The sequence below is a fragment of the Bufo bufo genome, chromosome 1 (assembly GCF_905171765.1).
Source record: "Bufo bufo chromosome 1, aBufBuf1.1, whole genome shotgun sequence".
Taxonomy (NCBI): domain Eukaryota; kingdom Metazoa; phylum Chordata; class Amphibia; order Anura; family Bufonidae; genus Bufo; species Bufo bufo.
In genome coordinates this window covers 163,339,682-163,355,545 of record NC_053389.1, presented here as the reverse complement: position 1 = coordinate 163,355,545, position 15,864 = coordinate 163,339,682, and the positions used below count along the sequence as shown (strand labels likewise).

At 40.2% G+C, this 15,864-nt stretch overlaps 1 protein-coding gene across 1 annotated transcript; it reads left to right on the top strand.

The window, feature by feature from the left end:
• The first annotated feature begins 8,919 nt into the window (after window positions 1–8,919).
• BSX (brain specific homeobox) lies at window positions 8,920–13,473 on the top strand. The gene is made up of 3 exons (XM_040431410.1): window positions 8,920–9,184; window positions 11,932–12,122; window positions 13,231–13,473. Exons 1-3 carry the CDS (start codon window positions 8,920–8,922, stop codon window positions 13,471–13,473), a joined length of 699 nt encoding a protein of 232 aa, XP_040287344.1.
• The last annotated feature ends 2,391 nt before the right edge of the window (window positions 13,474–15,864 follow it).

Below are 15,864 nucleotides of genomic sequence, written 5' to 3'. Positions count from 1 at the left end.
GCCTTGGTCAACTAAATACCAGGCACAACCCATAGACAGAAGTAAGGCTGATTCTGTATGAAAAAAAACTGATAATTTAGTTTAATGGTAATGGCATGGTGGATGAAGGTTCTGCTAGGGAAATATCTATTATCTTCTATCAAAGTGTCCACATAAATCAGTGGTGCTCACAGCATGGAACAAAAGCACTGAAAACTCCATGGGGTTCTCCAATCATAGTATTATTGCCTACCAAGTCATGCTGGGAGCTGTGGTTTTCTCACCTCATGTAAAGGGCCCTTTACACACAGTTTTTGAAGGATGTTGTTCCAAACATTTTGGAGAACAAACTACACATATGCAGGGCCGGAGCAAGGATTTTTGCACACACAAGCGATGCTACATTTTGGCGTTTCAACCCCCTCCATGTCACATTTCAACCCCCTCCATTAATGTTTTGTAAAAATAAACATTATGCTCCTCACCTGGCCCTGGTCATCTGCAGCAGCTCCCCTTCTCCTCTGTGTGGTCCTGGTTTCTTCTCTCTGTGCTCCCGACAAGACTTTGAGGACCTTTTCCACTCAGCCAATCAGTGGCTGCAGCTGTGTCATGTGTCAGACCAGTGATTGGCTCAGCGGGAAATCACTGCCCTGACACGTGACACAGCTGCGGCCACTGATTGGCAGAGTGGGAAAGGTCCTCAAACAACTTGTCGGGACTCGGGAGCCCAGAGAGAAGATACGAGGACCACCACACAGAGGAGAACAGCCGCAGCAGGAGGCCGGCGGCATGCAAGTGATTAATGGAAAAAAAAATAAAAAAAAGTTACATTTTTCCGCCCCCCCCCCCCCCCCCCTTCTCAGCGCCCTAAGGCGGCCGCTTGGTCTGCCTTATTATAGCACCGGGCCTGCACATATGTGGATGTAGGCTTGCTCAAATATGTCTATTCATGTAATCCCAGACCAACTCAATGATGTTGAGATCAGGGCTCTGTGGAGGTCATATCATCACTTCCAGGACTCCTTTTTCTTCTTTACGCAGAAGATAGTTCTTAATGACATTGGCTGTATGTTTGGGGTCGTTGTCAAGCTGCAGAATAAATATGGAGCCAATCAGACGCCTCCCTGAGATATTGCTTGATGGATAAGTATCTGGCCTTATTTCTCAGCATTAAGGACACCAATAATCCTGATGAAATCCCTAACTCCATTTGCTGAAATGCAGCCTCAAACTTGCAAGGCACCTCCACCATTTCTTGCAGACACTAATTATTGTACTTCTCTATAACCCTTTGGTAAACAAACTACCTTCTGTTACAACCAAGTGTTTTAAGTTTTGACCCATCAGATTAGAGCACCTGCTACCAATTTTTTTTCACCCCAGTTCCTTTGTTTTCATGCATAGTTGAACCTACATAGAAGGTATGGTTTTTTGGCCACAATTTTTCCATGAAGATCACTTCTGGCTAGACTTCTTCGAATAGTAGATGGATATAACATGGTCCCACTGTTTTCTGCTATTTCTGAGATGACACTGCAAGACATCTGATTTTGAAGAGAAGCTTGATGTGGCCTTCATCTGCTGCATTAAAAGGAACCTGTCACCTGGAATTTGGCAATATTGCTGAGGACATGGGCTGCTAGATCGCCGCTAGCACATCCGCAATACCCAGTCCCCATAGTTCTGTGTTTTTATTGTGTTAAAAAAAACGATTTGATAGATATGCAAATTAATCTGAGATGTGTCCTGTCCCTGAGATGAGTCCAGCGTGAAGGAGCCCAGCACCGCCCCGCATCCTCTGAATCTCCTCCTTGCTCCCCGACGTCACAAAGCTAGAGCGCCATAATCTTGCGATGCGCGAGCTAGCGCATGCGCAGTGTCGGCATAGTGTTCCTTCCCTGTGCTGGCATCAGCCTCAGGGAACGAACTGCGCATGCGCTAGCTTGCTCATCTAGCTTTGTGGCATCGGGGAGCAAGGAGGAGATTTGGTGGATGCGGGGCGGTGCTGGGCTCCTTCACGCTGGACTCATCTCAGGGACAGGACTCATCTCAGGTTAAGGCCTCTTCTTTCACACTACCGTATGGCTATTTCAGTGTTTTGCGGTCTGTTTTTAACGGATCCATTGTTCCGTTTTTTTGTTTCCGTTGTGTTTCCGTTTTGGTTCTGTTTTTCCGTATGGCATATACAGTAATTACATAGAACAAATTGGGCTGGCCATAACATTTTCAATAGATGGTTCCGCAAAAAACGGCCCACAAAACGGAAACAAAAAACGGTAGTGTGAAAGAGGCCTAAGGTTACATGCACACGACCGTATGTGTTTTGCGGTCCGCAAATTGCGGATCCGCCAAAAAAAGGATGACGTCCATATGCCATCCGTTTTTTTTTGCGGATCTATTGTAACAATGCCTAAAACAGACAAGAAAAGGACATGTTATATTTTTATTGCGGGGCTACGGAATGGATATACGGATGCGGATAGCACACGGTGTGCTGTCCACATTTTTTGCGGACCCATTGAAATGAATGGGTCTACATCCTATCCGCAAAAAAAAAATGGAACGGACTCGGAAACAAACTACGTTCGTGTGCATGTAGCCTAATTTGCATATCTATCAAATCAGGGTTTTTTCACACAATAAAAGCACACAGGGCTATGGGGACTGGGTATTGCGGATGTGCTAGCGGCGATCTAGCAGCCCATGTCCTCAGCTCTATTGCCAAATTCCAGGTGACAGGTTTCCTTTAAGTTTTCAGCAATAGATTTGGGAATATGGTCTTTAGGCCTCATGCACACGACCGTTGTGTGCATCCGCGGCCGTTGTTCCGTTTTCCATTTTTTTTCGCAGACCCATTGACTTTCAATGGGTCAGTGGAAAAATCGGAAAATGCACCGTTTGGCTTCCGAGTCCGTGATCCGTTTTTCCAGTCCGTGAAAAAAATAGGACCTGTCCTATTTTGTTCACGGACCCATTCAAGTTAATGGGTCCGTGAAAAATCACGGATGCACACAAGATAGTCATCCACGTCCGTGATCCGTGTCCGTGATCCGTGTCCGTTTTTCCTATCATTTTCAATGCAAACTTGACTTAGTTTTTTTTTTTCACTTTTCATGTCCGTGGATCCTACAAAAACCAAGGAAGACTCACGGAAGAAAAAACGGTCACAGATCACGGAACAGCGGAAATCCGTTTTGCGGACCGCAAAAAAAAACGGTCGTGTGCATGAGGCCTTTAAAGTGATGATATGGCCATCACAGAGCCATGATCTCAACTAGGTCTGGGATGACATAAAGAGACAGAAGGATCTGAACAAGCCTACATCCACAGAAGATCTGTTATTAGTTCTCCAAGATGTTTGGAACAACCTCCCTGCCACTTCCTTCAAAAACAGTGTTAAAGTGCACCTACTGTAGAAGAATTCAAGTTGTTTTTTCAAGGCAAAGGTCACACCAAATATTGATTGGATTTAGATTTCTCTTTTGTTCATTCACTTTGCATTTTGTCATTTGATAAAAATAAACTACTACACTTCTATTTTTTTTCCACACCTGCCTTAAACGTTTGCACACTAATATATATATATACACACACACACACACTCAGCCCCTCTTCTATACCAGGCGGCCTGCATATAGGACATCGTCTATAACACAGGATTCACTCATACTATGCTAATTATAATATCTAAAGATGCTGGTGACTTCTGCTAAGTGGATGGATGGAGGTAGAGGATGCATTTCAGTTACAAGATTGCCCCAAAATGTGGCCTGTGCACCCCTCCTGACCTCAGCCCTGTCTGTATACTGTATTTGTATTGTATACATGGAGAATGAAGGGATACAAGATAAATGATTGATTTCAGCTCTAGAGTACTGCAACCTGCAAATAAGGGATGGGGATAGAGATCTGAAGGGGGTGGTGGAGGTGCAGAAGGGGCTGTGGGGAGGAGGGGGTCCACAGAGACTCCTGGCTCTTGTTTTACATGCAATGATTGGAGTTTTCCTCCTGTGGATTTTGTGACAGTGAAACCACCCAGGCTGAGATTAATCCACTTTATGCCGGCCATGGAGGAGAATGCGCGTTCATTAGCGCCTGATTGCCTGGTGTGTACAGCGCGCAGCTCATACATATGGAAGGCATGGCTGGCCAGACCCGCTCATTCCCTTTCTCCTAAGTCTAATTGATTGTGAGAATGAATTTGCGCTACCTGCTGCAGGAGACCCTGGCATCAGAGCTGGCACTGCCCTCTGCTAATTGTCTAATAGCATGGCTGGCGAGGAATCCTGCGCTTCTACTATTCCGATTAGAAATGGAATGATGGAGACTCCGAAAATCAAAGTGCAGGCGGTGACAAAGCGCGGATTTAACTCCGGTAATTAGAGCAATTTGCGGGCGGGAATTAGTCGCTTCTGATCTCGGATATGGCGCTAATTTGGGCAAATTGACTCGAAGGAAAATGGTTTACATTAAAAAGTGACAAACACAAATGATCCGAGGGAGGGAAGTGACTAAAATTAACCCGAAGACACCAAAATAGGAAAAAGAAAGGCATCAATATAAAGTTATGTAGTATACAGGGAGATACACATAGATGTCACATGTACAGGGATCACATATTAATAGGATCTATTATAATACATAGTATACAGGGAGATCCACATATATGTCACATGTACAGAGATCACATATTAGAAGGATCTATAATACATAGTATACAGGGAGATCTATACAGCCCACAATGTATATATGTCACATGTAAAAGGAGTGTATATATATATATATATATATATATATATATATATATAGTATCTATAATATACAGGGAGATCTATACAGCCCACAATGTATATATGTCACATGTAAAAGGATCACACATTAGAACTGCTGTATAGATCTCCCTGTATAATATATATTATTGATCCTCCATAAATATATGCAAGGTTCACATATTACAAAGATCTATAATATATAGTATATATGTCACCTGTACAGGGATGATATATATGAAACATTTATAGTATATTGTATACAAGGAGGTTTATAAACATAACGCTAGATATATTGTATGTCACGAGTACAGAGATCATATATTTCTATAATATACAAGGAACTGTGATCTTAGTTTAATTAGGATTTATAAAATATTATATATATATTCAGGCAGGGTCTCTAAAAATATAATTTATGGGAATCTTCAATTTATGGGAATAAAGAATCTGTAAGAACTATATTGTATAATTTATGGGAATGATCGCAAATATGTAGCAATGGTGTCTAATATATATATATATATATATATATATATATATATATATATGTATATTTACATAGGGTCTTTATATAATGATCACATATATGTAGGAGTTGTAATATATAGTGTACAGTGCTAATACACACACTTATGTATATGATCTATAATATATAATATACAGTGATCACAAATATGTAGAACCTGCGAACCCTGAGTGTATATGGGTCACTATTTAGGCTCTATAATATATCATGTGCAGGGTTCATATATGTAGGATCTGTTATTTATAATATACAGGAATTATGTAGGCATATGTAACATAATGTACAGGCATCCTATATATCTAGGATATATAATGTGTAATGTACAAGGATCACAAATATATAGCAATTATCTATAACATGTAATTTACAGGGATCTCATTTATGTAGCATTATATACATGTATGATCTATAAAATCTGTGTAGAAGTTATCATATATAATGTACAGAAATCACATATATGTTGGATTTATATAACCTACAGTGATCGCATATATGTAGAATGTATATTGTACAAGGATCAAATATATGTATGATCTATCATAAATAATATACAGGGATATATGTTGATATGATCTATAATACACGTATATCATGTACAGGGACCACATTTATGAGAATCTAATGTGAAGCATACAGGATCAAATACAGGCACAGATATGAAAACATATGTAAAAATATTATGACCTATATCGTTAAGGGCTTATAAATATCCAGGATCTATAATATATAATGTGCATGAATTGCATATATTTAAGATCTATAATATACAGGGGTTACATACATGAAGTAATCTGCCACAATATATTATTTACAAGATTTGCAAATACTGTATCTAGTATAATGTCAAATGTAAAGGGATTTTAAATATGCAAATCCATAATATATAAGGTACAAAGATAACATATATGTATCTATAATAGATAATGTTAAGGGATCACAGCATAAAACCATGTACAGCTGAATGATCGTCATCTTATGTTTCTGTGTAGAATTTGGAATGTAAATTTAGTGTATATAGTGAGCTGTACACATGTACGGTATGATTTATATTGTAATGTATAACATGAAGGGTTTATTGTACCCATGTATAGTATGACATTGGTCAATGCATAGGCACAGAGGTATAGGCAGACACCAGATGATGAAAATCACTTTTCTGCACATTTTTGCACCCACCTCTTCCACTCCTGTGTAAACAACCCTTACTCCCATCAGCCATTACTCTGCTGCAGGGTGCAGCGAGGGATTTTGGTATTAGCAAGCAGCAAAGTATCACATACTGTATACAAAATTATACAGGAGCCATTATACATGATCCAATATTACACAAATCCTAATATAAGAGACATTATACACAATGCATTGTATATGCTATATTATACACAATACCTAATATAAAAGCCATTATACATTATACACAATACCTAATATGAGACATTATACATAATACATGACACAATATTACACAAATCCTAATATAAGAGACATTATACACATTTCATAATACATTATACCGAATGCCTAATATAAGAGACATTATACACAATACCAAATATGAGACATTATACATAATACATTATACATGATCCAATATTGCACAAATCCTAATATAAGAGACATTATACACAATTCATAATACATTATACCGAATGCCTAATATAAGAGACATTATACACGATACATTATACAAAATATCTATTATAGGAGACATTATAGAGTTAATTATACATGACACATTTTACAGATTACCTATTATAGGAGACATTATACATGATATATTATACAGAATGCCTAACATCGGAGACATTATAGACAATTCATTATACATTATATATTATATAGAATGATTAAATACATTCTGGAAAATGGACCGGAGTTGCTATACATTGGTATATGGATCGTATACATGTGTGCACTGTATGTACAGGGACCTAAGTAGCTGCATGGAGCCTGTACCGGTCCCTCCACATACAGGCGCAGGTACACAGGGTCTGGAATAGCTTCCTTTGTATTTTACGCTTTCCATTTTAAAAAGTCGCTATTTTTGTGCTTTGCAAACATGGCAGATGCAGTATGTGTATACAAATGTAATTATTATTATTATTATTATTATTATTAATAATAATAATAATATTAACAACCCTGTGAGTAAGAATACAACACCGGTCCTTATAGAAGCTATATGTGTCTGCAGCATACAGGCTAGATACAGGTGTATTATGCCATGAGGCCTATATAATGTATAGATATTTGATGTGTTTATGTGAATGATTTATTGTATAGCTCGGCAGAATGGACATCTGAGTTTCTAGTTATCAGATATCACTACCACTTACCTGCAGTTTTACATAGGACTGCAGGTAAAGCAACTACGGGAACTCCAGTGACATCTTCACTTTGGACATTAATTGTTGTTGGAGGCGAGAATCACCTTGTGTATGGCGTCTGCCCGGATTATTCTGCGTCTAATAAATGACTGTATTACACAGCAGAATAATGTTATATACAGTACAACTACACATCGCACAGGTGTCTACATGTAAAGAAATTAGTAAATCGGTATATAATATTTACAATAACTCATACTCTGTGCATATCACATCCCCCATGCATAAAATATATACATATATATATACCTTCTCCATAAAAATATAGATACATATATACGCTATAGTATATAACACTATATAACTAGATCTATATAATCTATTTATCTAATCTTTCTGTCTACCACAGTCCATACATATAGATAATGATACATATATTCCATACATATAGATAATGATTCATATATTCCATACATATAGATAATGATTCATATATTCCATACATATAGATTCAGGGATATCTATCTATCTATCTATCTATCTATCTATCTATCTATCTATCTATCTATCTATCTATCTATCTATCTATCTATCTATCTACATAGAGCTAAACATGCTTCATACATATAGATACATGGGAGACAGTGGTGGAGTCGGTTCTTCTTATTACTTTCCATCTTGTCGCATGTTCCATTCTTGTATTTCTGTTTATTTCTGGCATTTTGCGCCATTTGCAGGCAGCAATTATTGCAGATGAAGGCGATAATGAGCTCTCATCATGTAATATAGAGGCGATTACTGCGGGATTCAGCACCTCGGTCAGCGGCAGCACGTGTAATGTCTATGGAGGACTGCGCCCCCTCCGCCCCTGCGCCTCATTGGCTCTCAGGAGAGGCTCCCAGGACCCTGGCCCCTCCAGTGTCCTCCTCATCCCCACCCTCTTCATCCTCATCCACCTCTGCTGAGTGGTGGCAGCAGCTGGAGGTAAGACCCCTCCAACCTGCAACCCAGTGTACCCTCATCTTCCTCTGTCCAAAGAGAACTCCTGGAGCTGGGACCCCATCCTCCCCTCCAGGCAGCAGTCCATTGCTGGCACTTCCAGTCCTCTCCATCATCCTCTTCACCATAATCCTCACCATCCTCCTCCTCCTCCTCTTCCTCCTTCTGTACGAAGTGGTGGATGTTCTCAGTCTCTCCAGGACCCTTTCATTACAGCAACCAACCTGCAGCCCATTGCTGGCGCCTCCTGTGTCCTCAGCCTCCTCAGCTGAGTGTAGGACTCCAGCACTTCTCCAGGACCCCAGCCCCTGGTACCATGAATTTAAACTTTACCTCCCCAGTGCATCAGGTGTCCACCCAGAGACCTACCTCATTCTTCATAGAGGACATCTTACTACACAAACCCAAACCCCTGCGAGAGTCAACCAGCAGCAGCCATTTCAGCTCAAACCTCTTCACGTCCAGGGTGCCCCTGCTGGACTATGGCTACCCTCTCATGCCAACCCCAACTATCTTGGCACCACATCCTCACCACCCTTTACACAAACCTGACCACCACCCCTTCTTCCTAGCCACCTCAGGTGAGTGACACCCCTCAGTGGCCCCAAACTCTGTGCTGGGCCTGAACTATTGACTGTTCTTTTTATATAATATATATTATTATTACCTTATTAATTGGTTTTATTTGTAAGGTTATAAATAATAGAAATATAATAGAAGAACATGAATGAAATCTGCAGAAATTTACTACCTTATATATAGGGAAATAAACATTACAAACAGCATATAAATTGTGATCATTTACAGATGTAGCAGCAATGAGTTTGTTAATTCATACTTTGGTGCCCACATTGCTGACATACTTTACCTAAGGACAATTTTTCGTTTTTCTGTGTAGTAACAGATATAGTACAGCAGAGATTACCAATGCTGCAGTACTGAGTTTGTAATTTGACACAAATAGTGTTACATAGGAATGGATATAAATTATCTGTCATCTGTACTGTTATCACTGTGCTATCTGTGGTCTTACATAAGACTGCAGGTTTGTCTGTATTCAGAGATTTATCACTGCCTGTTATCTGTGGTGTTACATAGGACTGCAGGTAACATCTACTGAACCTCAAGTCTGAATTTACTGCACAAAATGAATTCATATTTACCTATATATATGTGGTATTTTTCAGATTAATATAAGGCATTATCTTCTGAAGTATAGAGATATGGTTAACCGAGTCATTGGAGATAAGAGAAGACCCAATCCAGGTTTATTGCTAAACTGTATTGATAGCTGAATTTCTGCTTTGCATTGTAATGGCTTAGCGTACCTGCAGTCCTACGTAGAACAACAAATAAATTGCCATGTCAGAATTATTTATAAAAGCAGTAGTAGTAATACAATTTTTTTGTTTATTATTATTATTATTCACATTAATAGCAAAGCCAATTATATGATATACATCGGTATTAAGTGTAATTAATCTAGTGTTAAGCCTCCCTACAATATATGGAAACATTACAAATATACCTAACCCACAAAAGTATAAAACAGAAGTAGTGGAGCTAAGCCAGTTATTTTATTGTATATATACCATTGTAACTCTGAGTACAGGTAATATAATACAGATAACACAGTGATAACTCTCGGGGTACAGATAATGTTGTAGATATTACCTGCAGTCCTATGTAACATCACAGATAACACAGTGATAACTCTCGGAGTACAGATAATGTAGTAGATGTTACCTGCAGTCCTATGTAACATCACAGATAACACAGTGATAACTCTCGGAGTACAGATAATGTTGTAAATGTCACCTGCAGTCCTATGTAACACCACAGATAACACAATCTTAACTCTATGAGTACAGGTAATGTAGTAGAAGTCACCTGCAGTCCTATGTAACAACACATAAAATACACAAAGATAGTAATCTAAGTACAATGCATTAGGTCTTACCTGCAGTCCTATGTAACAAGACAGATTTCATGGTAATTTAAATAGTACAGGTAGATGTTAATCAGTCCTATGTAAACCATTGATAGACATAATAATTATTACATCCACTACGGTAATTAAACTATTTACATTTTGTTGCATAACCAGAGCACACTTTGGTTTATTGCTTCATTTAATTTCCCTTACAATTATTCAGTAACACTATTCAGCATTACACCCAGAGATCCTGATACTGTACTATGTGTCCATGTAGCTGAAATAGATATTGCTCATAGTGCTGAAATAATAGCTCACTCTGTGGACATACAGCCATGATATACATACAGTACAGTATGTCAACCATTGTACTGGATAACACAGTACTAAGACCAGTGTCGGACTGGGATACCCAAGGCCCACCAGTAAAATTCATTCTGGGGCTCACTGTAAAGCTACATGCATATACTACCTGCCCACACTACCCAGTTTTTTTTTAATTTTATGGACATGCGCAATGTACTGTATAGCATCTCAGCCAGCTTATCTATATGTCAGTCTACTGTGACATGTGCCACTTGAGCAGGGTGTAGTGGACTAGGGGGCCATCTTGCTTAGGAGCCCACCGGGGGATTCACCTATTCCCCTGTGGGCTAGTCCGAGCCTAAGACAATACTGGACTGTGGGTTCTTAGACCAATATCTGAGTAAGGATGGGTCAAGATGGAGCATGAAGCCAGACAGACCACACCACCACCGTAGACCATGCTCTACTGTGTTCATAGGCCATGCTCTTCTGTGTTCATAGACCATGCTCTCCTATGTTCATAGACTATGCACTCCTGTGTTTATAGACCATGCTCTCCTATGTCTATAGACCATGCTCTCCTGTGTTCATATACTATGCTGTCCTGTTTCCATAGACCATGTTCTCCAAGTCCATAGACCACGCTCTCCTGTGTCCAAAGACCGTGCTCTCCTGTGTCCATAGACCGTGCTCTCCTGTGTCCATAGACCATGCTCTCCTGTGTCCATAGACCATGCTCTCGTATGTCCATAGACCATGCTCTCGTATGTCCATAGACCATGCTCTCGTATGTCCATAGACCATGCTCTCCTATGTCCATAGACCATGCTCTCCTGTGTCCATAGACCATGCTGCCTTGTGTCCAAAGACCATGCTCTCCTGTGTCCATAGAACATGCTGCCCTGTGTCCATAGAGTATGACAGAGGGGTAGCTTGGAGCCCCTCAGGCAACAGGTGCTACCTTTGCCCCATGAACCATGCTAAACCTCTGACCTCCTTTGCCCATAGTTGTCCTGTGTCCATAGCTATTGACTGTCTTGTACTTTACTGCCACTGCCCTGCTCACCTGTTGCCCTTGCCTCTCAGGTCTGCCCATGCCGGCGTTATTTCCCCACCACACAGAGCTACCAGGGAAGCACAGCAGAAGAAGGAAAGCACGCACTGTCTTCTCAGACTCCCAGCTCTCTGGCCTGGAGAAACGCTTCGAGCTGCAGCGCTACCTGTCCACCCCAGAGAGAGTCGAGCTGGCCACAGCCCTCAGCCTGTCCGAGACCCAGGTAACTGCAGATCCGGAGAGCTGACCTTAGGGTGCTCCAGGGGTGATAGAGGGGAGGTCACCTCATACTCATCAGTTATTTCTGTTTGAATTGATCACATCTGATTGTAGATCCACCAGAGCTGTGAACTATTAATCCAGCAATATATTGCTGCCAGCTCTGGGAGAACTCCAACATGTAGACTACCATCTCCTGTCATAAAACTGCTCCCAGAAACAACTAGGGGATCAGTTTTAGGCCGGGTTCACATCTGCGTACATGCCGCCTTTCAGCCAGACAAGAAATGCTACACGCAACATTTTTTTTGTCCGGCCAAAAGTCGGCATGGTGGTATCTGGCTATGCCTCGCCGGAACAGACTGCCGGAGTTCAGAACGCTGCTGTGAACCCAGCATTATGATCCGATTCCCGTTTGTGTAGATACACATTAGGTCCAGTTCACACATCAGTTATTTGGTCAGTTATTTCCATCAGTTATTGTGAGGCAAACCCAGAAATGAAGTCTACACAGAGATCAGGTGTACAGGAAAGATCTGCACCTGTTCTGTGTTTTTGACCCCCACCTGGTTTTGGCTTACAATAACTGATGGAATTAACTGATTAAATAACTGAAGTGTGAACTAGGCTATAGGTAGTGTAAACTACCTATAAACTGGCCCACAACACCTCCGAGATGGCATGTATAAGGAAAGGGGAAAACGATCTATAGCTATCTATCTATCTATCTATCTATCTATCTATCTATCTATCTATCTATCTATCTATCTATACATCTATTTATCTATCAACCAATCTATCATCTATTATCTCTCTAGCTAGCTATTGTCTATCTATTAATCATCTATTTAGCTATACATCTATCATCTAAGTAGATACTATCTATCTAATGGCTAGCTACAGTAGTTATTATCTATATATATATATATATTTCTGTTTATCTATCTATCTATCTATCTATCTATCTATCTATCTATCTATCTATCTATCTATCTATCTATCTAGCTGTTGGTAAGGCTTTACTGGTTATATTGTGACCCCATCGACCCAATATAGCTATTTGGAACATATTGTTGGGTCAGCTACTTACCTTGTAATTTCATTCCTGGCAGGTAAAAACCTGGTTCCAGAACCGGAGAATGAAACATAAAAAGCAGATGAGGAAAAGTCAAGATGATAAGACCCCATCAAGCGACGGACACATGGACCCCGGCTCCAGTGACACAGAAATGGGGGACAACAGGGGGGACTCTGGGGCAGACAAGGACAGTAGCCAAAACCTTTACCTGAGGGAGGAGGTGGATGATGAGGTGGACATAATTGAGGATGACATGTGCCCACCCCACCTATTATAACCCCCCCCCCCTTTCCCAATTTAACAGGACATTCTGTGACTACTGCTAGGAGAAATCTACTAGACCACTAGGCTAGTAGATCTTTGAACTGAAAGATGAAAGTGGCAAGCAAGTGAGAACAATGGGGACTCAACCAGCTCCCTCATCATTTACCCCTTTGGATCACCCCAAAGCTTTTCAGAACAGCCATTCAGACAGTGGGTGATTACCTGGAAACTACTCACGCATTATCTGATGGACTGGTACACTATGCTGGACAATTCCTCTATACCTTACATATGGTGGACTGGGCAACTATGATGGAAAATTCATCTGTATCCTACATATGATGGATTGGGCCATATCTAGACAGTTCCTATATACCTTAGAAATGGTGGGCTGACTGGTCCCCTGTACCTATTATGTCCTGGACTGCTCATTTTCACCCAACCTATTCAGGACCTTCTCTCATGTATCCATCAGATGCTGCCCAGTTCTTATATAAGCTGGACTGGTCCTTTATACACAAAATATGTAGGAATGGTCACATATATTGTGGACTGGTCATTTATATACAATGGGCTAGTCATGTCATTAATGTATTCTGTACTAGTTATAGTTGACTGGTCATATATATGTATATATATATATATATATATACAGTATATATATATATATATATATATATATATAATGGACCGATCCTTCTGGGCTGCCTTCTGTGTATTCTAGACTTGTCCTCTGTATATTTTTAGACTGGTCCTCTGAATATTCTAGACTCTCCTCCATATACTCTGGACTTACACTTTGTATATTCTGGATTGGTCCTCTGTATATTCTGGACTGTCCTCCATATATACTGGATCGGTCCTCTGTTCTGAATTGCCCTCAGTGTATTCTGGACTGACTCTCTGGTGTATTGATAACTGGAATGCTGTATATTCTGGTCTGGTCCTCTGTATATACAGGACTGCCCTCAGTGCATTCTGAACTGGTCCTCTGCATTTTTTGGACTGGCAATTTTATGTTCTGTACTGGTCCTTTATATATTATGGTCTGGTCCTCTGTATATTCTGGACTGCCCTCTATATTGTGGACCACCTTTCTACAGCCTGGACACCCAAAATCTTATAATCAGCCCTTGCAATCGTCAAGACCCACTGTATTCTAGTATTAATTATTATAATTATTTAACATCATAGAAATATTAGAGAAAACAAAAACAAATGACCCACCCCCTCCTGCCCCCTCTGCTGTGCTTATCTTGTTTCCCTCTTGCTCCCCACTTGCCGTTTGGCCTGTGCCCTCCCTGCCTCTTCTCTTGTCCTCCCCCCTCCTGGACCCTTCTGTCTCCTGCAAACCCCACAGCACTTGTTCCCCTACCCCCCATCTCCCCACCCCCAAGTTCTCCTGTCCCCGTCTAGCTCCATACATTGCTTTCACAACCTCATATCAAGTTTTGCCTTTTTTCATTGTTTTATATTATTATATTATTGTATTTATTTTACACTTTGCTTAAAACAATCCAAATCTCACAATCCTGCGACCCCCTGTACACTACAACACAGACTGAATATGACACATAAACTGCTAAAATAATTCCCATAATTCTTACTTCTCATGTGGTGGATATCCTTGTTACTTCTTTTCATATTCATTATTTAACGATTATTCATTTTAGCATTATTTATTTTCCTTTTTTTCAGTAATTGGCTTTGTAGATGAATTCATAACAAACAATATTATATTTTAGTCCCTAAAACAATCACTGGCAATATCATTATCTTGGGGTGTAATTCACACATGTATGTTGGGGTGATGGCCGCTCTTCTATTCCTGTTGTGTATGTAAATGACCCCCCCCCCCCCCCCCCCCCCTGTAGAGTTATACTTGTCAGCTCTTGTGGTCAGACCAGGGGATGATGGGGGTTGGGGGCGCCCCCTCCTCGGATAATCGTTTTCTGTTGTAATTCATTTGTTCTTCTTTCCCAGGGACTGATCCAAGTGACGCGGTTATTATTTTAACAGGATTATTACTGAGGAGGGGGTGGAAGGAAGAATTAATTATACCTCCCCCCCTTTCTATTTAATCCTGGATCAGGCAAAGTTAATCGGCCCGTGTAAAAGGACAAGAATGTTACATTGTATCAATTTCCTCAAAAGTTCATTGTTTCTATGTCGGGACAGAGGATTTATGGAGACAACGTTTTATGGAAATAAATCTATTTTGCATTGATTGTGTGAGAATATCTGTACAATCCACATGACTGCGATATCATAGAAATATACACAAATATTGTAATATTCACAGTATATTATATTCTCCCGAATTTAGCTTTATCTGGTCGATTTAATTCCATTTTTTACAGTTTATTTATCACAAGTGATGGGATTAATCCTAACTGGAAATGAT

Bases quoted from the DNA above. Each gene is read 5' to 3' on its own strand.
- BSX (XM_040431410.1), top strand. From the start codon at position 8,920: ATGAATTTAAACTTTACCTCCCCAGTGCATCAGGTGTCCACCCAGAGA. The intron at 9,185-11,931 runs GTGAGTGACACC...CTTGCCTCTCAG, and splicing joins CTTCTTCCTAGCCACCTCAG to GTCTGCCCATGCCGGCGTTA. The intron at 12,123-13,230 runs GTAACTGCAGAT...CATTCCTGGCAG, and splicing joins TCAGCCTGTCCGAGACCCAG to GTAAAAACCTGGTTCCAGAA.